Source organism: Trifolium pratense, linkage group LG3 (genome assembly GCF_020283565.1).
Source record: "Trifolium pratense cultivar HEN17-A07 linkage group LG3, ARS_RC_1.1, whole genome shotgun sequence".
Lineage (NCBI taxonomy): Eukaryota > Viridiplantae > Streptophyta > Magnoliopsida > Fabales > Fabaceae > Trifolium > Trifolium pratense.
The window spans coordinates 50,787,148-50,812,741 of NC_060061.1; the positions used below are offsets into that span (position 1 = coordinate 50,787,148).

General features: G+C 33.0%; 2 protein-coding genes, 1 long non-coding RNA gene and 1 pseudogene across 4 annotated transcripts; 3 read left to right on the forward strand and 1 right to left on the reverse strand.

Annotated features, from left to right (window-relative positions):
• The first annotated feature begins 6,109 nt into the window (after nt 1-6,109).
• Nucleotides 6,110-7,025, forward strand: LOC123916333. Its single transcript, XM_045967770.1, has one exon. The coding sequence runs from the start codon at nt 6,182-6,184 to the stop codon at nt 6,758-6,760; it is 579 nt and encodes a 192-aa protein (XP_045823726.1). The 5' UTR covers nt 6,110-6,181; the 3' UTR covers nt 6,761-7,025.
• A 2,153-nt stretch (nt 7,026-9,178) lies between these two features.
• On the forward strand, nt 9,179-10,931 carry LOC123916813 (annotated as a pseudogene).
• A 1,155-nt stretch (nt 10,932-12,086) lies between these two features.
• On the forward strand, nt 12,087-12,988 carry LOC123916548. Its single transcript, XR_006812204.1, has 2 exons — nt 12,087-12,407; nt 12,503-12,988. It is a non-coding gene; the product is annotated as an uncharacterized LOC123916548 (long non-coding RNA).
• Nucleotides 12,989-14,370: 1,382 nt separating this feature from the next.
• On the reverse strand, nt 14,371-21,123 carry LOC123913735 (cycloartenol-C-24-methyltransferase). Of its 2 annotated transcripts, none has more exons than XM_045964571.1 (14): nt 20,895-21,123; nt 20,706-20,811; nt 19,156-19,222; nt 18,422-18,495; nt 18,252-18,336; nt 18,084-18,139; nt 17,559-17,613; nt 17,325-17,372; nt 16,927-17,010; nt 16,260-16,376; nt 16,097-16,180; nt 15,823-15,948; nt 15,395-15,492; nt 14,371-14,751 (listed from the first exon to the last, which is right to left on the reverse strand). In XM_045964571.1, the coding sequence occupies exons 2-14, from the start codon at nt 20,768-20,770 to the stop codon at nt 14,688-14,690; spliced, it is 1,023 nt and encodes a 340-aa protein (XP_045820527.1). In that variant the 5' UTR covers nt 20,771-20,811; nt 20,895-21,123; the 3' UTR covers nt 14,371-14,687. The 2 variants fall into 2 exon arrangements, with proteins under 2 accessions (XP_045820527.1, XP_045820528.1); XM_045964572.1 differs by having other exon boundaries at nt 20,891-21,123.
• Nucleotides 21,124-25,594: the final 4,471 nt, after the last annotated feature.

Genomic DNA, 25,594 nt, shown 5'->3' on the forward strand with positions numbered 1-25,594 from the left:
GAGATCTTCTCATTTTCATATTGGAAGCTTCAATCATTCCAAAAAACTTGTTATGTAATGCAGCAAACATATCCCAAATTCAGGAAGGAACCTGCCCTTGCGTATACCAGTCATTTGTAGGCCTGTAAGTATCCATTTTAAGCTAATTTCTGACACCTTATTCATAGAAGATACCAACCAGCTCAAAATACTCCCTCCGTCTCAAAATATAAGCAAAAGTTGGTCAACAAAAGTGAATGTATTTGGTCCAAATCTTTAACCAAATACATCAAGTTTCTTTGACTCATTTTTGCTTATATTTTGGGACGGAGTAGTATATGATTTTTTCAATAAATTATTTGTCTCGTTTAATTACTCCTTCCGTCTCATTTTAAATGACATAGTTATAAAATATTGCAGTAATATTTTATGAGGTCAAATGTTTTAGGACAAATTTTGATTTCAATTGTACGTATATATTGTTCTTGAAAACCCCAAGAAGGTAAAATGTCTCTTCTATGCGGCTTCAAGTGACCTCTGAGCTTAATGACGACAAGAGACTGCCAATAATTGTTGGACGAAAATATAAAATCAGATGAAGAAAAGATATGAGACTCTGGAAATGGATCATTGTTATGAAGAAAGATAAAATGTTAGCTAGAGATAATGTATTTCTAAATATAATGAAAACCAAACTTTTGATGCTTCCATTGTTACCAAAAAGTATATACAATCTAACTAAATTACTCATCTAACAACCACTACCCTCATCAATCCTTACATCTTTCACCCTAAAACCATAACTCCCACAAAAGCCGTAGTGACTTTTCTAGGTTCTTCTATTTGATCATCATCAAAAGCAGCAACATTTTGATCAAGACACAGTTTTGTGATCAAACAGAGATGTGTCAGACTATATGAACCGGGATCTTTATGGATAAGTGAAGCCAAATTATCACTCAAAATTGTGCCCAAATCTATGTCTTCACCTAGCAAGATAGCTTGAAGTGCTAGCCCTACATCCATAGGAATCTCAGAATTGTTCCCACTTGGCTCCACGTTATTTAGCCAAAATTCAGCCCAAATCCGTGGAATATCCAACAAATGAGCGGTTTTAAACCGTTGGGGTGGGAGCTGTAATCTTCTTGTAGACAAGTAAAATTAACATGAATTTTAAAAAATACCTAAAAACATATTTGTGTATCACACGTGCGCATGGAGTCTAATTCACTGCATTATACAATTACTACAATTGCATTATTTATACACTTCTCTAAGAAAATTATTGCATCATGCATGTGATATCGGTATTTTAAATACGAAAGTACCCTATGATCCTGATGATATAATTTTCATATTTATTTATGTGGGTTTTGGATTGGATGTATATTGGGACCACACACATGATGCTTTGTAAGTATCTAACTTCAGGAGTCTGGATGTGGATATAAAACCAAATTAGTTGCCATATGATGCACATGAATTGTTGTGTATGCCACTGCCACCATCACCATGTTTTCTTTTACATAGTTTGTTCAAGTTTAACCAACCAATATAAAAAAAACTATTATGAAATATCTTTTTAAAGACTATTTTTATTTTGGGTTTAATTGCACTTTTAAATCAAAGTATTTTTTTGGTACAACTTTTAAATCAAAGTATTGCTATAGTGTAACTTTGGCCCTTCGTGTTTTTTAGGTGCTTTTGAGTTTTGACACATTAAATTATCATTTATTGATGTGATAAATAAATCTCACAACAAACAAGCAGATCAATTAAGGCTTTACTCAAACATATGGGATAAGATTATGAGAAAGGTCTTGTTCAAAAGATTATGAGAAAGGTTCAACCAAAAAAAGAAATTATGAGAAAGTCTTTTCCTCGGTAGCCAAGATAAACAGGTGAGAGCGAATGAAATTTTTAATTTTGATTTTAAATTTTCAGCATTTTAAATTTTAAATAAAAGTCATACCGACTATAAGCGACTTGGATCCTCAGCTGCAGCATGTCTGTTTTATTTAATCATTCACAATGATCCCATATTAATACATATCAGAGAATCATGCACACTTATTACAAGAGAATCAAGCACATCAATTCCATTTCATAATATCATTCCATATTAATCATTCCACACTACTTTTTGACTAATTCTAGGAGAATCACGCTGCTTTCTTTGTTTGTTCTTTTCCTGCAAAATCTTTCCTGCAATAATAAAGCTTTTCTGCCTCAAATTGAAACTAATCTTTCATGCAATAATAAAGCAACCGCAATGACCATAATCGCGACAACCATAACCTTTACCGTATCCGTGACCGTAACCGCAATTTAAAACTTACTGGACAAAGTGACCATGACAGAAGGATAATTAAAGAAAAATATTGAATAGTATAGACCGACTTGGATTAGATAAATCAAGAGTAATTTTTTTTGCAGATAAGCCAAGAGTATAGAAGTGAATTATTAATTCGTATAGAAGTGAATTGATTCCATGTTAATTCGTATAGAATTGAAGCATGTTTTATAGAAGCGAAAACTGCATATATGGAATGAAACGATAGGTATTAATATGAAATTAGTGTGCATGATGCTCTGATATGTATTAATATGGGATCAGTGTAAAAGATTAAATAGAGGGCTAGGATTATAAGAGTTGGATGTAATGTTAATAAAGGATGAAATCGCATTGATGATTTGAATGAAAATTGGAAGGAAGATTCCCAAATCACAAATGAGAAAAACATAACCCACCAAAATTGCTAAAAATAAAATTAAGGCTAAAATTGCACAATGACAATATTTAAAGGATTAAAATTTAAAAGTAGAATCAAAGTTTTTCTTTTAAGAATATTTTTCTAATAAATTTCCCTATATAAAATGGGTCATCTCGCTGTTTATTTGAAGAAAATTACTTTTGTCATCCTACCGATTACTTGCATGTCCAAGGGCGGCCCAGACCCATGTCCGACATGGGCCGTAGCACAAGGTCTCTTAAAAATGAGGGCCTCAAAAAAAAATTATAGGGTAGTGGTATTAGTAAGTTAGAGGGTGTAAAAATTAATTATTTATGTTGTAAGGCCCAACCCGTTTTTTTAAGAAAAAAAAAAACAGTAGTAGAGAAGAGAAGCGTATCCGTGATGTACGATCAAAATTCAAAACATCAAAACAAGAAAATAACTCCTCCATCTATTTTCAAAAACTCCATTAATTCACCACCACCAGCATCGACCTGCCACCATCACCGACGGCGTTAACTTACTCCTCCTTGGCTCCTTTTATTCTCAAAAACTCCATTAAAGTTGAAACAAAGGTAAAAATTAAATTTTACAAGTTAGAGGGTTTCTAAAATTTGAAATTAAAAATCACAATTTTACTATTTTAATTGTGTTTCCCAATTCAACTCACAGAGTTTCCCAATTCCCATCATTCTTTTTCTCCCAAAGTTAATTAGTGATAGGGGTGTTCTTTTGTTTCTATGAAGTGGAGATTCCTGGTTTCAACATGATAATGTTTTAATGTTTATTTTAATGTTTATTGTCCTGTTTGGTTTGATAATGTGTTGTCCTATTTGGATTGTGTTAGGCACTATTTGGTAAGTCCAATAAGCTAGCTTATAGCTTATTGAACTAGCTTATAAGATTGTTTGAAAAAAATGTGAAGTGTTTGGTAACGAGCTTCTCTAACTAGCTTATAGCGTTTTTTGAGATGCTATTTCAAGTAGCGTATGAGCTTATAGCTTTTTCATTTTATTCCATATTTACCCTCATTAATTTTATTTATTTATTTTTTAAAAATTATAATAACTATCCACTAACACTTACAAAAAAAAAAACTATCCACTAACCATGTATTTTTATGTCATTTTGTACTTACAACAGCTAAATTTGCCAAACACTTTAATTTTATTCTACTAGCTTTTCAGTTATAAGCTACCAACCATCAGCTATAAGCTAGCTTTTCAGTTATAAGCTAGCTTATCAGCTATCAGCTAGCTTATAGCTTATTTTTACCAAACAGAGCCTTAATTGCTAATTACGTTTTTTCTTTTTTACCGGTTCAACTTCAATGTTGTCTATTTGGTTCTACTTCAATATTGCGGTCCTGCGAAATCGATCAAGAACACTGAGAATTTTTGTTGTTATTGTTAGACTATGAATCTTTTTTATGTTAATTACAATAATGATTATATTTTTATGTTATTTACAATTTAAATCGATGATGGTTTTTTATAAATAAAAAAATAACGTTTTTTTTTATTAAAGTGCCACTTATATTTCGAACAGAGCCTCCAAAAACTCGGAGACGCCACTGCGCGCACCCTACACGTTTCCCATTTTACCTGGACGTTATAAAAATGAGTAATTTTACTCGAGTTTCATTTGTTACATGACACTTTGATCCGGACCCCAAAAAATCCCAAAATACCCTCAAGTGTTTTCATTGAGTTTGTCACTTCCGGCGACCTCCCATGGTTGCTCCTCTGCTATGGTGTTAAAGAATAAAGTCATGCAAGTTTAAGAGAAAATGAAAGCTTGTTTCATTTATGCTTCTTGAAAGCTACCGATTATAGTTTGCTTCCTGAAATTCATTATGGCTCTCACCCTCACCCTACTACAATTGGTTATTGTTGTTGTTATAAAAATATATAAATAAATAAATTTCGTAACTTAAGATTCGAAATTATGGGGGGTCAAAATCTACATTCCAAAATAACTTAGAGGGCCTGGAAGCAATATAGGGGGACCACAAGAGCAATTTTCAAAGATGTTTTCTTTTTAGGCCCCCAACGTTTCTTTTTCTCTTTCTGGATTTTACTTTTTTGCCATTCAATAAAAATTTCGGTTTCTACGAACCGAATTTTTTTTGCCTAAAAAAAACAAATCGGTTTCTGTTAACCGAATTTTTCCTGAATTTGAACTAGAAAAAACTACGGTTTCTGCGAACCGAAGTTTTAATTAAGGGCAAAATTGAATTTTTTGGGGGTATGAAATATATATTAGAGGCCTAAAGAGAAAACGTCATTTTCAAAATGAAACACGACCCAACCCAATAACTTGTTTCTGTCCAAATAAAAACTTAACTAATATGGGCTTAAAATCCATAAACCTTAATAGAGCCCAATCTTAGTCTTAAATTCACTTAAAAAGGGTTTAAGGTTAAAGAAAAAATTTATTTTATAGTGATGCTAATATGTGTCCTAAGCACATATTAAAGACCTAAACTAGAAATTTTGTATTCCCCGTCCCTTTGAGCATAAGTGCATAACTCAGCTGAAGCCTGAAATATTGGATGTAATATGTAGGGATTGAGGTACAAATTTTAGTACTACACTTATTCATCTTAAAAATGTGAACTTCTACCCACAAGGATATTTGCCAAAAAAATTGTATTCCCACTATTTTAAAATATTTGTTTGACAATTTAAGAAACAGAATAATGTTGTCAAAAAATAATCTTATTAACTATTCTAAGGAAAAAAATCGATAGTCAAACAACATATTTTAAAATAGTGGGAATACAATTTTTTTGGCAAATATCCTTGTGGGTAGAAGTTCACATTTTTAAGATGATGCTAATATGTGTCCTAAGCACATATTAAAGACCTACATATTAGCATTACTATAAAATCCCTACATATTAGCATCTCTAATAACATGACAAATCGATAGTTTTTATTTAACGATCGTGAAAAACTATTTTATACAATCGGTACATATCTATTAATATTTTTTTTACAATTCTATTAAACTTTATTTTATATGCTTTGTCGGTATAAATTATTTGTACACTAACGTCCAATGAAAGTCTATTATTCCTCCGCATCATATCTTTAAAGTGGGGCGTAGTGAGGTGATTTGGCAAAATACATAATCACTATTAGATGATGACAATGTAAAATTATTTTATATGGTGCATATCCAATTTTTTATTTTTTTTAACATATTAAACTCTTTTTGAAAACACATAATAGGACAATCATACTCGTGAGAACATAAATATGCGTGTAAAATAATTTTCTAATTTTCTATATTAACGGTTGATAGTAATTAAACTCATAATTTAGTAACTAACTTTTGCCTTATTTTTATTTAATTTAATTTAATTTTCAAAAGAAAGAAAACAACAACTCACAAAGCAAAGCATCATAGTCAACATCACATGTTGTAACACCTCACACACACAACACAAACTCAGTCTTAAAATGCGCACCAAAATAACTCACCCAAGTGGTGGTGCCACCACAAATCCACCACCACCGTATCAAAAACTAACTTACCCCAAAAACGACGTCGTTTTCTCACCAATCCTCCAACCCTATAACCCCTTACACAATCACAACCACTACCGAATCACCGCCGCAAACTCTACTCCACCTTTCACATTAACCTCCGTCGTCTCCTCCGCGATCTCATGGTTTCGACACCGTCGGATCCGTTATCTCTTCCTCCTCCTCTGTTCACCACTCCTCCTCGTCTTCCTTTTCATCTCCTTCCCTTTCCTCTGCATCACTGAATTCTGTCTCCGACGCCGTCTCTGGAGAAAATTCATCAATAAATTCTCCGGCGATGATTCCGGCGATCGACTCCGACGATGTGAAGAAGGATGTTGCTATGATGAACATGAAGAAGAGAAAGGATTGTTGCATAGATATTTGGAGGATCAGCTTTTTCTCGTTGGATCGATGTATGATTGTGGCAATGAAGATGAAGATGAAGAAGAAGAAGATTCTAGAAGAGTTGAATTTGAAGGTAGTAGTAAAACTCCTCTATTGTTAAGATGATTAGTGTTTAATTTAATTTAATTATAAGTTTTAGTTTTTATGTATAGAGATTAATTTTTTTTTGGGAATTTTGATTATTAATTGTATTGAGGTTTTCTGGGTAGTGTGGTTGCAGTTGTAAATGTTCATAACCATTTTTTGTTTTTCTTTTGGGTAATATTTTAATTATTTTATTGATATAGGAAAAAAACAATTAGAAGTTCGTTAGAGAAATTTAACAAAAAGGACCTGAGGAAATTCTGTGAAAATAACTGTTTTGGTTGGATGTGTTTTGTTAAATTAATTTTTGTTGGTAAATCAGAGGCTTTCTCTATGATAAATTCATTTTTAAGCAAGTGAGATTGATTTAAGGGGGTATATATGAAAAAGTGAAATTATGAGTTATTTAACCAAAAAGGAAAATGTTTACTGCACATGAATGAATAAAAATAAAAATAATATTTTGAAATTTGTGTATTTAACTTTTTAAATACTAACTTTTTTTCAAATATTAAATGCTAATTTTCTACATTTAAAATGTTAACATGACTCGTAACAAAATTATATTAATGGTATGAGAAAAAAAAATTAAAGAAGTGAAAGAAAATAGATTAATAAATAGTTAAAGACATAAGAGGAAAATTAATTTTAAATATTTCATTGGTATTGGAAAGCTATGTAGTAGAATTTGGCACAATTTTTTTTCTTCTCAAAACAACTTATAATTTGAGACAATAGATAATGGGGAAAGACCAAATGTGTATTATTTATCTACTATTTTAAAAAATAATTTTAAAAAGCAAACCTACGTCGGAGTTATCAATCTCAGATCAAACCAACCCAGACCCGAATCAAAGAGAAACCAATGCGACAAATGCATGAAAGAAATAGACCAATCCGCAAAATGCGTGAAAGGTTTAAGGCCGTAACGAAGCGCAAATCAAGGGAGAAACCACGTAGATTGCGGTGGTGGAGACACCAACAACTACGTTAACAACCCTAAAAGGGGTTTTTAGTGGTAAAGACATGACGCTTGCACCACCAAACATGTGGCTACATCGTTAAATTAGGGGGTTTGGATGTCGAAGGAGAAGGGTGGTAGTTGATGAGGTTCATGCAACCATTTGTTGAATGAGTAATGCTAGCATCAAACTTTTTATCACATTCCTCTAACACACTCCAACCATAATTTGTCAATACATCCACTTTTTTAATTCTTGTACCGGTTATCGGTTTGCTTTTTTGAACCATTTATTTTTTTTAATTTATTATTTGATATTAACTTTTCGTCTTCTTTATCAACTGCCTTTGAACCAGTTGTCTCTTTCATTGTTCTATGCCCAAAAAAATTGTTGCTCTCAAAACTTATTGTCGCTCTCTAACCGGCAGTCACACAAGTTTGAAATGGTGCTAACCGAACTTTGCCGGAGTGGCGAAGAAAGTTGCGATTTATTCCGATGATGACAATCTTAAATTTTCCGGTCCATATTGTTGTTGTTAACATATGATAGTAGAATTGGAGTTTGATTTTGTTTATGATTAAATTTTCTCAATTAAATAGTAATAGATTTCGTTGCCTTGAAAAAAATTAAAAAAATATGATTGTCTTAATTGAATACCACAAAACTTATTTAAATTTTATAAATTTTTTAATTGAATACCACAATATTCTTTTATCATAAAAATATATTTTAAAATCATTTGAAACTCAATCCAACACACCCCCTAAATTTATTTCAATAATAACTTTTGTCGAAATCTTTTCCTAAGTAGTTAAAAAAATAAATATGTTTTATTACTATTTAAATATTTCCGATAAACTTTATAATAGGGAGTTTGGTTTTTTTTAAGGAATAATAGGGAGGTTAGTTAAAAATTATAATTAATTTATTTTCATATTTGGCGAACATTTTTTCCACCCGTTTTTTTGGGAAATTTTTCTTGGAGTCTTTTATGTTTAGTAATAATTTTTGTTATAATGGTAATAAAATTTAATAAACTTTTAGCAAACACATGAATACATTTTTCTATCATTTTATTTCTAGAAATATAAAAATATAACTTGAAACAAACATGTCCCCTATTTGTTAAAAAAAAAATATTACATTTGTGTAACAAAATTATAGTGAAAAACTTCAAGACCAAGGTAAGATATAATTTTTGAAGTAAAATAAAATAAAATAAAATAAAATAAAATAAAAAAGATTTCGTTTTGGTATACTAAGCGAAGAAAGTGGCATATGTATGTGTATTGGGCTTGAGGCAAGTGCTACAATTTAAATGTGTGTGTGTGAGGTATATAAAAAGGGAATAAATCCCTTGCAAGGTGCAACAAAACAAACTACCGTGTGCGTGTTAGAAGTCCACATTGGGCCACCCGTTGTTGTTGATCCCATATTCCAGCTTGTTTTGTTCTGGATGTGAGGGGGTGTGTTAGAAGTCCCACATTAGCAGCTGCAACAGTGAAGGGAAAAGAGAAACAGGAGCACGCAAAGAGAAAAATTTGGAACTCCGGTGACAAAAGTGTATTCGACTGGTTTTCTTTTCGGCTGAAATTTGAGTATGTTGTTTATGTTATCTTGTTAATTACTTATCTAATTTTTTGAGTAATTTTTCTTCCCTTTATGTCTGTTTGGAATACTCACTAATTTGTGAGGTTGTTATCTCTTTTGTTGTTAGTTTCATCATATATAAGTGGTGATTTGTTTATGCTTTATCAGTTCTTATAGAAATTAGGAATTTGATAGCAGTGAAGTTATTTCTTTGGTTTATAGGACTAGTGGTTTTTTTTTTTCTGCATTAAAGTTGAGGTGTCTTATTTGTTGTTTTTACTCTGTATATTTATATGCATTCTGAGTTTTTGTTTTTGTGTTGCTTTCATTATCGCTTTAATATTAGAGAATTAATGGCTACTCCAAGTGATGCTTTCGTTCTTTTGACGAATAAGTGATGCATGCTTTGCACCGTAAATTCAAATATTAACCCGCCTCCTTTCTTTATATTTTCTACAACATTGGTCATTACTGTTCTCTCTTTCTTTATCATTCAGAGTTGTATTCAATATCACATTGTGTTGTGATATCAAGAAATGACCACACCGAAGGAAGAGTCTCATTCAAAACCGGTCATAATTCGTCAAGTCTGGGCACATAACGTAGAAGATGAATTTAATCTCATGCGTAAGTTGTTGACAGATATTGTTTCGTTTCAATGGACACTGAATTTCCCGGTGTCATTATTCACCCAAAATTGATCGTCGTCACCTCCAACCTTCAGAACTATACGGTTACTTCAAGGCCAACGTTGATGCTCTCAAACTCATTCAGTTGGGTCTGACTTTATCTGATGCAAGTGGCAACCTACATGATTTTGGAACCGATAATTGCTTCATTTGGGAGTTCAATTTTTGCGATTTTGATATCAACCACGATCTTCACAATAAAGATTCCATTGATTTGCTTCGACGTCAAGGCATTGATTTCAACGGCAACGTCATTCACGGTGTAAATTCATTCCACTTTTCTGAATTGATGGTGAGGTCCGGGCTCGTCTTCAATAAAGGAGTGACTTGGGTGACATTTCACGGCACATACGATTTTGGATATCTGGTGAAGATACTAACGCGGAATAATCTACATCTACCCAATAGCTTGAAAGAATTTTCGGATGCATTGAGATTTATATTTGGAAGGAGTGTCTATGATATGAAATATATGATCCAGCATTGCAATGGACTATACGGTGGTCTTGAACGTGTTGCTAGTATTCTTAATGTGAGTCGGGCTGCTGGAAAGTCCCGTCAAGCTGCATCAAAAAGTTTGTTAACGTGGCAGACATTTCAAAGGATGTTATCCGTATATTTCAACAACAACGAAGCTAAAAAGCATGCGGGAATTATCTTCAGATTAGAAGTGGTCGGGAATGGATCATTGCAACTTTAGTGCATTATGCTCGAAGATTCACATGTTGTTTTTGAAGCTTTGGTTTGTATTTGACAAATCAATATTCTGCATTGTAAAGCCAATAGGTTGTTATGTGATTATAGTTAGGAAGTAAATTATGTGGTAAATAAACCAGGTCAAAAATGATCATTAATTATGATATATGTAAGTTGGTATTTGAGATTGGATCTTTGCATAATTAGTACTGCAGGAGGCTCCAATTTCCAATCACTGATACCCAGAAAAGTTCATGAAATAAGGAGGAGCATCAAATTAACAGTACTGTTATCTTTTGAGGAATTTAATTGTGATATTTTGTTGTACAGAATAAAATATCTGTACCGCTAAATGTCGCCCAAGAAAAAACGGAATCTATGTGCGCACCATTTTGTTCTAGTTCCGTCCCTGTATGCGCGCACCATTTTGTTCTTGTTTTGTATTAGTTGGCGTGCTTCGCACAAACGGTTTATGAGGCTTTCGTGCCAACACTAGTCTAAGATTTGTTCCAATGCAATGCACATTTCAATTCTTTATTTTCAACTCATAACACAAATATGTTATTAAGCTTCTAACAAACATTCAATATTTCTTTGAATAGGCACTGTGCTTTAATTTTCCTAGTGCCACAAAACCAAACCAACCTGCACAAATCAACATTTCCTGCAGCTGAACATAAAAGCTAAATCACCTCGATTCCCCAATAAAATCCTCATCACTGCTAACAGTTTCACACATCACCTGGATTCCCTAATAAGAAATATTGGAAATTAAGAAACCAAATTATCAAAATAACTTCGAGAACACATCACTGCTAACAGTTTCACACATCACCACTCATCAAGAACAATTTCATCGATCGTTTGGATCGCTCGTACACATCATGATGTAAAGAAATAAATTGTTCTCTATTTCTTAACTTTGGTTGTTTTTATGTCTTTTCTTCATTTTCATTATCTTAGTTAATTATAAGAAGAAAGGTTCTTTGATTAATGATATTTGTAAACGCTTTTAAATGGCCATAACATTTCAAATCCTCAATTTCATGTATTTTTTCCAGACCGTTCATTTGATATCAGAGCTCGACTCTTTTGTTCGAATAACCATGTGAGAGTAAAAGTTCTAAGTTCTATTCTAACCACCAGAAAATTTTGAATTATAGTAGTTGATTTGTTTTGCATTTTGTTTAACTCATTCCTTTTTTCCAAAAAATTATTTGTTCTTTTTCAAAACTAAGGAATGACAAATTAGTTTTAAAAAGATTTTGAAAAGTTACTATAACATTTGTTTTCTTTATCTTCATTATTTTAATTAAAATTAAGAAAAAATAATTGATAAAGAAAGTTTGGAAAAAACTTTAAATAACAAACACAATTCAAATCGCTATTCTATTCGGTACTTCTCACGCCTCTCGTTACACTTATACGCCCCCTGACATTCTTAATTTATCCTTGTTTAGGATGCGAGAGTGAAAATAACAAAAATTAGAAAAAAAATAGTTTACATTTTAGAACGCCCCCTGCCACATCAGCGTTCTGTTTGGTGACTAAGCAGAATATACAGACGGAAGGGAACAAAACGGCCATAACAGCAATCGAGACTGAACCTTTTTCTCTCAATCTGTAGACTTTGCTACTACACCGTGCATTGAACTTCATTCATCATGCCGCGAAGAGAGAAAAGCCCTGGTGTGAAGATCCTATGGATTTGGACCTTCGGAACCGCCGCTAGTACCTTTCTTTTTCTTTTCCTTCCATTCCATCTTCTATCAAATCAAAACCTCTTTCTTCTCCTAACTAACTATTTCCATGCTTTTTTGTTTCAGTACTTATTGCGAATGTGATGAGAACCAGAATAACTGATTTTCAATCTGTCATGGACGCTCAAGAACAACAACAACAGCAACAACAGCAGCAGCAGCAAAATGATAATGGTATTTCAGAGGAGAGGATAATTTGATACTCATTACTTAGTAATGATATTTGTATTCAGCAATGAAATTGATATTTTGTGATTGTGTTTAAACTTGTTGAGGATAAATGGGGACGCAAGGTGTTTGATAAATGTCCTAGCTGAAAACTTAACTTGGATTGGTGAAATTCGTGTTTTGTTGCTGTTAATTTCTTGTGTTGTTATGGGTTTTTGTGATTTTAATGTAATCAATGGCTCAAAAGTGGGTCTTAATGACTGGTAGTAAGAGAGGTGATCATGTACTAAATATGTAAAAGAGTTAGAAATGTGCAAACTCATAGTCTCAACTCTCAACTCGACTTGATGATGAGAAATGGTTCAACTTTAAACTTTGCTCAAACCGATAAGGTTATATACACTTCTCTAAAAATGATTATGGATAATATAATCGAACCAGCTAATGAATCAAATTATTTGAATCGTATGTATATCTCAATTTAAACTTATTTAGTCAATGAACTTAATTTTTAACTTAAGTTTTTTTTTTATCGGTAAACAAAATGATTAACGGTCAAACACCACTTAAACTCACACGACGGTGATGTCCGCACAACCAAAGTAAGACTGGCTTCACTCACCAAATTCGTCAAGGCATCTGCACAAGTGCACAACCATTAGCTTCTCTGTAGGAATGACTAATCCGAACCTCCCAATCAAGACTCAACAACCGAAATATGCTATCCAAGAGACTCAATCCTGCTGCAATACCCTCCTTATTTGAAATGGAATCCACAACGACCATTGAGTCTATATGAAGCTCCAATTTACGAACACCACGCAATCTAGCAAGCTTTTAAGCCTTCCAGGACACCTCATATAACTCTCCCACATAAGCACTACAAGTGCCTAGACCTCTAGAAAAACCACATATCCATGACTGCCTCTAATAACTCCTCCACAGCCTGCATGAAGTCCACCTTTTGAAGCACCATCTGTATTAAGTCGAATGCATCCATCCTCTGGAGGCCACCACTTGATATATTCCAACACTTCATTCTCTCGCTTATCACAGATTGTAACTCTGAGTGAGTATAAAAAAGCTGCACTCTTCTCTTAATTTCATTCCAAGGAAAAATAGGCATAATAAATTCATCAAAATGTAATAACTTATTTCTCCATTTCCATAGTGCATGTACTGCCATCTCCCAGTACTCCTTTCCACACAGGCCTGCTTAAATTTTAATCAATCCAAGCACTGAAATCTAAAGCAAAAAAATTGTCTCTATGTTATTGCTCCACCGAATTCATCCATACTGCCAATGTCAATGGACAGTCTCTAAGTACATGGAAAGTTGAAGTAGCACTTAAATAGACTTTTCAACTCTTATATCACAGGTGGAGTGAATCATAACTCTTATCTCACAGATGGAGTGAATCATAAAATGAAGTCATACAAGTTTTTAACATAAATTACAACTTAAAACTAAAGGGTGTTAGGCTATCGTTGGCCAATGTAAAGTTTAATTGAATCTTTATGACATTAAATAGACCAAGTATGAAATACTACGTAGATCAGTCAATGGCACGCACACACACCAACCTAAATAATACTTTAAGAAAATTGCTCATCTTCCGCCTTTATATGTTTAGGAAATTCTCAAAATACCCCGTACCGGAAGCGATACCCACCGGAAGCATGCTTCCGGACAACATATTACCGGAAACATGTTTTCGGTAGTTAACAATATAATTGTCATACATATATAACTATGTGCACACATGTTGCAAGTTTAATCATGATTTAACTATGATAGATTAAACTTAATGACTGGTCCAATAGAATAAAAATTGAACATGATTATACTTTTCAATAATTTGGCCAGCATTAATGGTTTAAAAAGGAAGCAAGTTTTACAATATCCACTGATGCAGGAAGCACACTGCTTCATTGAACAATAAACAAAGTGAAGTTTTGGTAAACTAAACAATCAAGCAACTCAAAACAGCAAGACATGGTGGAAAGGCCAAAGCCAAGTATGATTCTATCTCTTATAATCACAGTAACTCATGACAACAACAAATTTATTTGTTCCACCAATTTAGTTGCTGTCTGTAACAGGCTTCCGCGCCAAAAAGAAGTACATTGGTGTGAAAATCTCTCTCCTGAAATGATAACATAAGCAGGTCGTGTTAGAGAACACTCAGCTTGGAGAAAAAATTTCATTGAGTGTTAAATCGATTTTAGTATTTAGAGTGTGTTTAGAGAATGGTATTAGGTAGTTATAAGAGTTTAAAGAGGATGCATTGTTGGTGTAAACCACAACTTCACTCATGCATCCAATGATAATATATTATTCTAACATGTTTGTCAGCTAACTCTTATAATAGAATCTTAAAATTAATAATAGCATGTGACAAAATAATAGTTTATCGTTTGAGTTCTGGTGTAAAACTGATTTACACTGACAGGAGATGCCCCTTAATCGCAATTTATAATTTATTTGATTAGCTTATATATATATATATATATATTACGTTTGTTTGACCAACATATTGTAAATAAATATATTTCCCTAGCTTTCTTCTATGATCTAATAATTTTCAGTTAAAATTTAACTTTTCAATATGAATACAGTTTTTGCCAAACATAGCCTAATTTCTTAGCAATTCACTCAAGGCTCGGATGCACTAAGAGTAAAGACCTTGCAGTTAAGAAATTGCCTTATTCATGAGAACTGTAAATTTAGCCAAGAGTATAAACATTTGAGTTGAAAAACCATATCAATGGGATAAATGGGAAACTTACTTTCCACCTTCAACTAGACCCTCTGCAGCCTTCTCTAGGAAATCTTGAACCCTTAGACTCCCCTTTGGAGCCAGTCCAACAAACTCAAGAGCTTTAACCTACAAATGTCAATTCATAGGCCAAACCTTCATTGAACTTGATGCACAACAAGAAATGAATCCAAAAATTCACAACAATGAGCAGCCACAATACAAAAAGGGAAATAAATTCTATTATCGGTTGAATTTCACGTAGATCTCACTACTTTGGGAATCAGAACCACATGATTTGGCTTGATCCACATTCATTTCACCCAATAACGTGTTATAGAAGGGCGATTGCAAAAAAAGGTGTCTATAGCATTTCTTAAAAGAGAAATAACTCTAAAGATGCGTACCAAAAATATGTAAAGTGAAATATATTATAGCAATGATGTTCAGAAGCAATACCATATTTTTGGTGAAAAGTCGGCCAACAGTTGTGAGACGGAAGCTACTAAGTGAGAAGTGACTCGTATCTAAAGGCAAGTACCAAGGAAGAGGAGAGTCCAATGCTAGATCTTTCTCCCATATGACCTTCACATAAAAAAAAAAAAAAAAAAAAAGAATCTCCCATTTAGCCAACTAGGCATATCTCTTAATATTCAAAGATAAATACATATCATACTCCGTATATGTAAAAAACTTTTGTTCCTATTAACCTCAATAAGAAATGGATGTTCACCTCAAAACCGGCTTGCTTTAGAGCTTCAAGACACTTTGTGGTCAATCTAATGTCAGGAAGTCCATCACCGATCTCAATTTCTGCCTGTACCAAGGAATTTTGTCTTTTAAGTATAAACAGAATCAACAGATAACCTAATTTTTTTTCTGTACTATCTTCATACCTTGATTTTTTGGTGTTCTGGGTTATTGGGATCAAAAGAATCAGTCATGCACCATTCATAAGCAGCAAAACACTGGCCAGGCTTTAACACTCTATAAATCTCTTTGTAGCACCCATACTACGCATGATAAAATGGCAGGAAAAATTCAGTGCCAGACAATACAAATTACAGACACCATATTTGTATATTCCCTGTTAAATGTGCTATTCATCATGCAAAGGATTTAAATCATGGATGTGGTTGCAATACAATATTTAATATTAGGGTAGAGTGACTAGATAATTGCAGCCACGGTGACAAAAAAAGTTGACTGGCCACAATCATGGCCATGGGCCATTTTTTAAAACCTTGCTACTTGCTATTTATCATTGGACACGTAAAAATTAGTCCAAAATAATTGACCATTGTTTTTTGGTTACCATAGGTTTCCTCCAATGGAGGCAATCCTATTTGAGGCAATGTTAGGCACTAAATTTAAACATCGCTTCCAACCAGGATTTGAATCTTGGTTCTCTATGTTGTGGGAGACTAGCCCCTTCTGCTAGGCTCAACCCCCTCGTTGGTAAATAATTGACAATTTATAGGTGCATGTGTAGATAGAAATCTATGATAGTGAAAAAGAAACAAAGATAGGAAAGTAAATAGGGAGAGAATTGCTGCCACATACAGCATCTGGTGCATGGCAGGTGGCTTCAATAGCATACACTGCATCAAAACTGTTGTCTTCGAATGGCATCTTCATGAAATCAGCCTGTGTTATCAAATAAGATAACCATGTCAATTATGATTCTAAACCACTGTCATTTTGTTATGAGGCTATAAGAACATGTTCGTTTATGTTTAAATTGATATAGCATTTTAGCCAAAAACTTTCTCTTGAGCATTTCAATTATAAGCTTTTCTCAAGAAAAAAATAACTCATTGAATCGCACTAAATAAAATATCCAGCGTAACATTTATAACTGGTGTAGAATTCTTTTAAAAAAAATGTCGGACCAATATGTGCTGAAATAGAAAATCTTCCACTCCCAAAAAACAGAAATCATTGATTTACAAAAGATTGACCTTGATGAAGTTGCAAGTCTTGTCCACTCCACTTATGCGATTGAGTTCCTGTTAATCAGCAACAACAGGCCAGTGAGACCAGAGTATTGTAGAAATTTCATAGTTAAGAACTGTAATCTTTTAATAAAACATGGAAAATAATGAATGATTTCTTCATCAATAAGGCTTTTAAGAACTTTCAACTAATTACTAATTGGAAATTTTGCATGAGGGACTTTGTGTCATTACACATACCTTTCCTCTTGTGATCTGGTACTCATTGTTATTCAACCCTGTAACAGATGTCGAGCTGCAAAAATACCCGGTGATGGCTTTTGTTAGCAAGTAAAGGTAAAACAAATAAAGTACAAGGAAGTATAGAGGATGGATCTAAATTCCTGGTAGTCAAAGAATCCCATTTCATGCAGTTACTTGATTTTCTGACTTGGTAAATCAAGACCAAAATACAAAGTAGAACGTGAGTCATCCGATCTTGATAGGACAGTCAATATTGGCAACTGCATCAGTACTTGAATACAGTACTATTGTGAATCACCGGTTGCAGAAAATAGCGGCTTGTTCAATTTCCACTACACTACTACAGTGTTATATAGTGCCGCTAGCTGCTATTTGACAACACTTATTGTACTAAATAAATAGCGTATCGCGGAATAGTAATGATTTGTATAATCTCTGCTATGCTATAACATTGTAGTGCTGTAATTTGACAACAGTGGAACACAGAGAATACGAATCTATAAACGATGGATTCCAATTTACCTGAATCGAGAAATTTCTCTTAATGGTCCCCCAATACCACACCCAACATCCAAAACCTAAAAACAAATAAAGGAAAAAGCTAATGAAATATTAAGAAAGAAAAAAATAGGAAACAAGATATATCAATCAGTTTGCTATTTTGCTTTATTGAACATGAAAAATGAAAACCTTCTGTCCCGCCTTAAGGCCGAGTTGTAATGCAAGGAAGTGCTCATGTCGCTTGATGCTCTCTTTAAGAGATTCCCCTATCCATCTGCATGGGAGGAAAATTATCAGCATGATCAAATTAACAGAAAACTCTTCAAATTTGTATGTGCAACATTGAAGCAAGTGGGCACCTTGGTGCAAAATGGAACGATTCTCCCCAGCCAAACTCATAAAAGCTTGTCACAAGATCATAGTATTTATTAACCTGAAAATAATGCAGATCTTATTATATAATTAAGACTTTTTATGGCATAGCATATAACTAAGATCTACAACATGGTATTGCCATCGACACAAACCATGTTTATAATTAAGACTTTTTATGACATAGCTTCCCATAGTTGTGAGAAACCACACAGCTGCCGCAATTAATAGAGCTCAGCGGTTAGATGAAGATCAGATTATTCATATCACGAAAGTATACTTTAAATTTGATTTGGTGAAATCAAAATATAAATCGTGCAATCTTTATCTAACAGCTGAGATCTGTTTACTGCTGCAAATACATGGTTTTTCGACCGCACCAGATCCAAATCTGACAAGGTTAGTGCTGCACAGTGCACACATTATCTTTTATTTATTTATATAATAATAGTGACATTATCAATAATATAAAAAGAAGAATTTAATTTATATGCACCGTCGGTGTAAAGTTATTTTGCACATGCGTCCAATAATAAACCGACAGATCATGTATGGTCATTAAAAACACATGATGTGTCACATTCATTAAATGATGTGGCAACACGTCATTGGATGTATGTGTAAAAATAATTTACACCGACGGTGCACAACAATTAAACTCTAAAAAGAAAAGCAATGAATAAAACTAAGATTTTGGTTGCTAAGTATTGGTATCTCTTACCATATCACTATAGTTAGCTTTCCTATCTTCTTCTTGACCTCCATAGCATACATGATACTTCTCATACCTGAACCAAATAATCAGTATATGTTATCAGGCTCTTAAAACAATAAAGTAAAATTATCATTGGACTAACTATTTTTTATGATATTTACTCTCATGCAACAGCTTAAAAAAGTTGAAATTTCAAAAAACCATTCGGGTTAACTTTAGGTAAAACTACCAATTTGGATTTCCTAATGTAAAAGCAGGACAGAGTAACAAATCCTGACCAACCAATCTCAAATCAATGGCCGAGATTGTTTACTTATAGCTGTTTTTTGAGTGTGTAATTGGAAACGTCCAATCTCAAATCAACAGTCGAAATATTCTACTGCGTCAAATATCTACTGCAACCAATCCAGGTCTATAAATCTCCAAGTTAATTGAAATTTTGACATCACCCATTTATGCAGTCATACTATCTCATTAGTTCGATTTTAATTGAACAACTCACATTACAACTATACAAAATAAGCCCAAAATATGAAATCAAAATGGCGGAGCCAGTCAGATCAAGATCGAACAGTCCATATACACAACAACATGAATGCATAACATCATCATAAATATTTCATCACCAACAAAGACTAGGTTGTCAATTACAACTGTCAGTCAGCAGCAATATGCTGTCAGGTAAAGTATCAGAAGCAAAATCCAAAATTGGGCTAGTGCCTAGTTGGATAGTATTCAATAATGCATTAAATGACCAATATGACACATTCTTCTCAAACTAGAATCTTTCCACGCCGGATGATAAAGACTGCAGCATAGTTTCTACCAAAAAAAAAGACTGCAACATAGTAATAACCAACTTTGTTTGATTTACAAGTAACCTAGATCCAACACATGAGGATCATTTTTTTTGTTATTTGTATTTAAATAAAATCATCATTTTTATATAGTAAAATTATACTAGCTTGTGTAACCAAAAAAAACAAAAAAAAAACTATACTAGCTTGATCTTCACAGTTATATTTTTAAATTAAATTAATCACCAAAGTTCATCCCTTAGATCAGATCAAAAACCAGATGATTCTATACATTTTTCAATCAAAATTTACAGAAAGTTTATCAGCATTTTTTTTATATACTTACAAATTCAGTGAAAATTAAAACCAATTGTTTAACTTTTTTTTTAAAATATAAATACAATTCCCAAATCCCAATAAATTTACACCAGATCCCAGTACCATAGCGATTCTTCAATATTTTTCTGGAATTTTATTTAGCATTTTCATGACAAAAAACAAGTAAAAACAGAAAATCATTGAAAAAAAATCCAAAAAATAATGAAAATTGAAAATTAAAGTCTAACAACTAATAATTTAAGCTGAAACAGTAGCAGAAAAACTAATTAGAACTGAGAAAATTTAAAAAATAAAAAATGCGAAAGAGTGAAGTAGTGAAGGGTGTATAAGTAATTTTACGTAACTAAAACATAAACAGACTCAAAAATCAAAATCAAAATGCGGCGATAATTAGAAAATAAAATAAAGAGAGAAACTGACTTATCGACGGCGGAGAGAACTTCAGCCTTTTGAATCTTTCCACCGAGATTCGATGCCAAATCCATTCTTCTTTTGATCAGAACTGAAAAAACGACGTCGTTTGGATCTGAATAACGATACAGAGAATATTACGTTAAAAAGATGAAAAAGAAGAAAGTGAAAAGGTTAGTGCGATGAAGATGAACTCACGTGGATGGTGAGAGAGAAGAGAAGGAAAAAGTGAAGAAGATTTTGAGTTTTAAAAAAGGAAGAGGCAAAGAGGACAAAGATCGATTGTCATGTGTGGGTATATGTATGTATCATGAATGGAAAGTAGTAGTACACTATACTGTACTCTACACCTCAAAACATCCACGTTGGATTGGCATTGGAAATTAAGTTTTTTTTGGACTTATAGGAATTAAGGTCAGTTTGGATTAGCTTATGCAAAGAAGTTCGTGCGATATAAATTAGGTTTTTATTGAAACCACTTGATGTCAGAACTAACTCCTCATTTTATGTGTGTGAGTATTTGATGTAGCTAGAATCCATTTACCATTTTTGTAAACTTAATTTAATTTTTGGTTCCCCTAATTTATCAAACTTACGAAAATAGGTTCTCTATTTTAAAATTGAATATTTTGGTCTCTATTTTTATATGTTGCAATTTTAGTCCCAACACATGATCTTCCTCTGAAAATTGTGTTTTTTGGCATCAAAAGTCATCACTTTTTAAACTGGTGGTAAAAGTCGTCATTTTTAGGGACAAAAAACATGAGTTAGGACCAAAATTGCAACAAAATGTAAAAATAGAGGACAAAAAAATTCAATTTTAAAATTAGGGGACCTATTTTAAAATTGTGTTTTAAAAATAGGTTCTCTATTTTAAAATTGAATATTTTGGTCTCTATTTTTATATGTTGCAATTTTAGTCCCAACACATGATCTTCCTCTGGAAATTGTGTTTTTTAGCATCAAAAGTCATCACTTTTTAAACTGGTGGTAAAAGTCGTCATTTTTAGGGACAAAAAACATGAGTTAGGACCAAAGTTGCATCAAGAGTCATCACTTTTTAAACTGGTGGTAAAAGTCGTCATTTTTAGGACAAAAAACATGAGTTAGGACCAAAGTTGCAACAAAATGTAAAAATAGAGGACAAAAAAATTCAATTTTAAAATAAAAGGAATATTTTTGCGAGTTTGATAAAATAAGAAAACAAAAGTGCAGTTAAACATTTATTTAATATCCTTCACTATAAGTGAAAAAATTAAATATATGAGATGACGTAAATTTCTTCTAACTTAACCAAAATCTTGGATTTAATCATTGATTTGAGTATATGACAGTGCTAAAACAGACTTAATCTTCAATTTTTTAACAGCCAAATTTAAACTTCACAAAACTTAATCTAACCTATTCCTAATCCTAACTCCAATGGTCCAACCTATCATGGACATGATGAGCTCCTAAAAGCATGGACAAATCTTCCTTCCCAGCATGATTCGTGTTCTGGCTAATGAAAACCTCATATTTGGTAATTAAGATTAATTATTTCCTGCCCATATTGAAGTAGCAATAAATGTCACAAGAAAGGGGGGGTTTGAATTGTGACCCTTTTTAAAAATCTTTTATGTGAGTTTAAAATAACTCAAGACAATATTTCTTTTAATTGGTTAGATAACAATGAACAAAGAAATATAGTTAGCAACAATAAACTAAACAATATATAAATGAACAAAATAAATACTGAGTTAGTTGCTGAATAAGTAAATGTTTAAGGCCCAGAGCACTCTGGTATTACTCAGTTAGTTAGTTTAGTATGTTTTAAGGATTTTAGAGTCCAAGAGAAAAACACACAAAAGTTATCCTGGTTCACCCAACTTGGGCTAGTCCAGTCCTCACAGTCCTTGTGAGATTGTCCACTATAAATGCTCAGATCAGAACCTTCTGCTTCGCATCAAAAACTTGATCACAACTGGATCAATACAAACTGCTTTTCTTCACTCGAAAAGACTTTTACACAAATGCTTTTCTTCACTCGAAAAGACTTTCACACAAATGCTTTTCTTCACTCGAAAAGACTTTCACTCAAAATGCTTTTCTTCACTCGAAAAGACTTTCTCACAAACACTCAATCTAACATGAAAGAAAGACTTGAGAGGGTTACAATATTTGTGGGGAATATGGGTTAAATCAACTCAAGTGAGAGATTGATAATAGCAAGCTTTGTCTATTTGTTTTTCACAAATTTATGATATATCTTTGATGCTTTGCTTTGCTTTTGAAGAGTTTATTACTTGTTGATTTTTGCTTCAACTAAGTATATGATTTGATTCTTTTTGCAAACTCTTAATCTTCTCTTCATGTAGCTCCATTGTATTTATAGGCAAATATAACCTTGGAGGAGCGTATGAGAGAGGGATTTGAATTTCAAATCCAACTTGACATGTCACAATGTTGTGCTGTCAATTTGCTGTGAATAGTGCGTTATCGTTGCTTCAGTAACATTACCGTTATGGCAATCTGCACTACACTTTTAATCCAATGACAACCACTGCATTTACGTGGCCCATATATGTCCATAAGAAGGAATCTTTCCTAATTTAGGGTTGGACAACTTGTATGCAAGTGGGAAAAAATATCATGTAATAATTGTACTTTGTTTTGGTGACTCATTGTCCTTTGTTGTTTCCTTGTCCCCTCTATGTTCCCTTGAAGAGAATGAGGCAAGCTACAACTTGGCTTATGGTGTGACTTCACCTTGTTGGCCAATTTTCGTCCAAGCCATCATTGTATGATGTGGCTTTCATTTGAAATTCAAATCTTCTTCAATCATTGATGGAAACTTCTTTTGTTTGTTCATGGGGCTTTTATTACTTTAGTCCAAAAAGGCTTTATGGCCCATGATTCAATTTATGCCATGTTTGGCATATTCCTTACATATGTGTTTCCTTAAAATACTACCACTTTTGATGAGGCAAAGGAATAATATCTTTGTGAAGCACTTCATCATTTATGCCAAGACTTTAAGATGCTTCTGTTGTTTCTACTCATTGCTTATATGTTTTGCTTTGTCCATTGGTTGTTCATCCATAACGTTACCGTTGACAGATGATATCATTATCGTTGAAACATTTCTCACAAAACACATTAGTAGATAACAAGATAATCATAATTAAAATTAATTAATATGTTTGTTATCTTTAAAACATCAAATAAGGATTTTGTCCTCAACAATCTCCCCCTTTTTGATGATGACAAACATTTAACTTAATTTTGATTTTGAGTTTTTGATAAAAAGATTTTGATAATCTTTTGCATTTGATTTGTCAATAACTCCCCCTCAATTTAAGCATTCTATTTTCAATAGCAAATTGAGTTTAAACTTTGATTAATAATATGACAAATTTTAACAAGTCATTCTTTTACCAAAGTGAATGTTTATGGTTATGATGGTTTTGCTCAAAATTTGAATGAGTTTCATATCAGAGTTTTTTAAGGATATTTTCAAAAACATTTGTATGTTTTGATTAGAGCATTACTTATCCTTTTGGTTGAATATCTTTTACCTGCCTTCAATGCAGAAACTTATCATGGATCAAAAACTTAGCATGTTTCAGAGAATCAAACAATATGAAATTTATCACATATTTCAACATGAATCCTGAAACTGTCTTTTGACAGAAAAAAAAGAGATCATGATAAAATTTTGAGATATCTCTCAACTGCATAATTTCTCAAAGCATAGCTTTGTTTTCTTGTGATCAAATTAATGACTCACACACCTGCTTATAACATAACATATAAACCATTCATTTCATAGCAGTAGCAAGAGTTTTTTCATATATGGATTCAAAATAAACTTGCAGATGCATGCTATCATAGCATAACATATTGGCGCACTAGTTCAAAATACAAATGCATCATAAAACATAGTTTTTAACATCACAATGCAAAATAAGTAAAACAGAACAATAATCAAAAGAAATCAAAAGAGGTGCGCTCCTTTTGTTGTGCTAGCATCTGCAGCTTTCTTCTTTGTTCTTTTCTCCCCCTTTGTCATATCAAAAAGTGGGCTAAGGCGCAGGCCTGGATGGTGATGAGCCATCTGATGATGATGATGTGGAAGGTTGAGGCATAACATGAACAGGAATGGGATATGGATTGGCTGGAGGTGTTGGAAGATTGAACCTTGGACAGAAAACATTAGAAATCCAATCCCTCATGATGGAGTTTTCAAGGGTGATATAGGTTAGATGAGAATCAAGAAGTTGATTAGCTTGGAACAATTTTTTCACATCACTCCTAGTTTTGGAGGTGATTCTTTCAACTTTGGATCTTGGTAATTGTGGTGAAGGTCTAGGTGCAGCATTTGATGGTCCAGCATTGAAGTTTGAGATGTTTGGGAGATTCAAAGTGGGTGAAAGGATGGAAATGTTTTGAGTGAAGAAGGGTTGAGAAAAAGGGTTCTGAGGTGGTGAAAAGTTAAAAAAGGAACTGTTAAAGCTTTCATTGAACATAGGTGAAAGATTGAAGCTTGGTGGAGAAGTAAACAATGGAGCACTACTAGTGGATGAGGAGGTGAGATGGTTTAACACAGAATCAGGATCAGGTTGGTTCACAAATTGATTAACTGCTAAATTTGGAGCAATTTGTGGCTGTGGCTCGGGTTGAGGTGCAGCTGCAATTGGTGATTCATTTTGTGGATAGGCTAGAGGGATGTTCAAGTTAATCTCAGCTCTAGGACCTAGCATTTGAGATGAGGATGGAGAAATAAAAGCCTCATTTTGAGGGATTTCTGTTTCAACAGAATGTGGCACAAAAGGTGGATTTGGAATAAATTCATCTTCAACAGAAGGTTCAGGAATTTGTTGAGATTGTGCAGTGTCATCATACTGCTCATTCCTTTT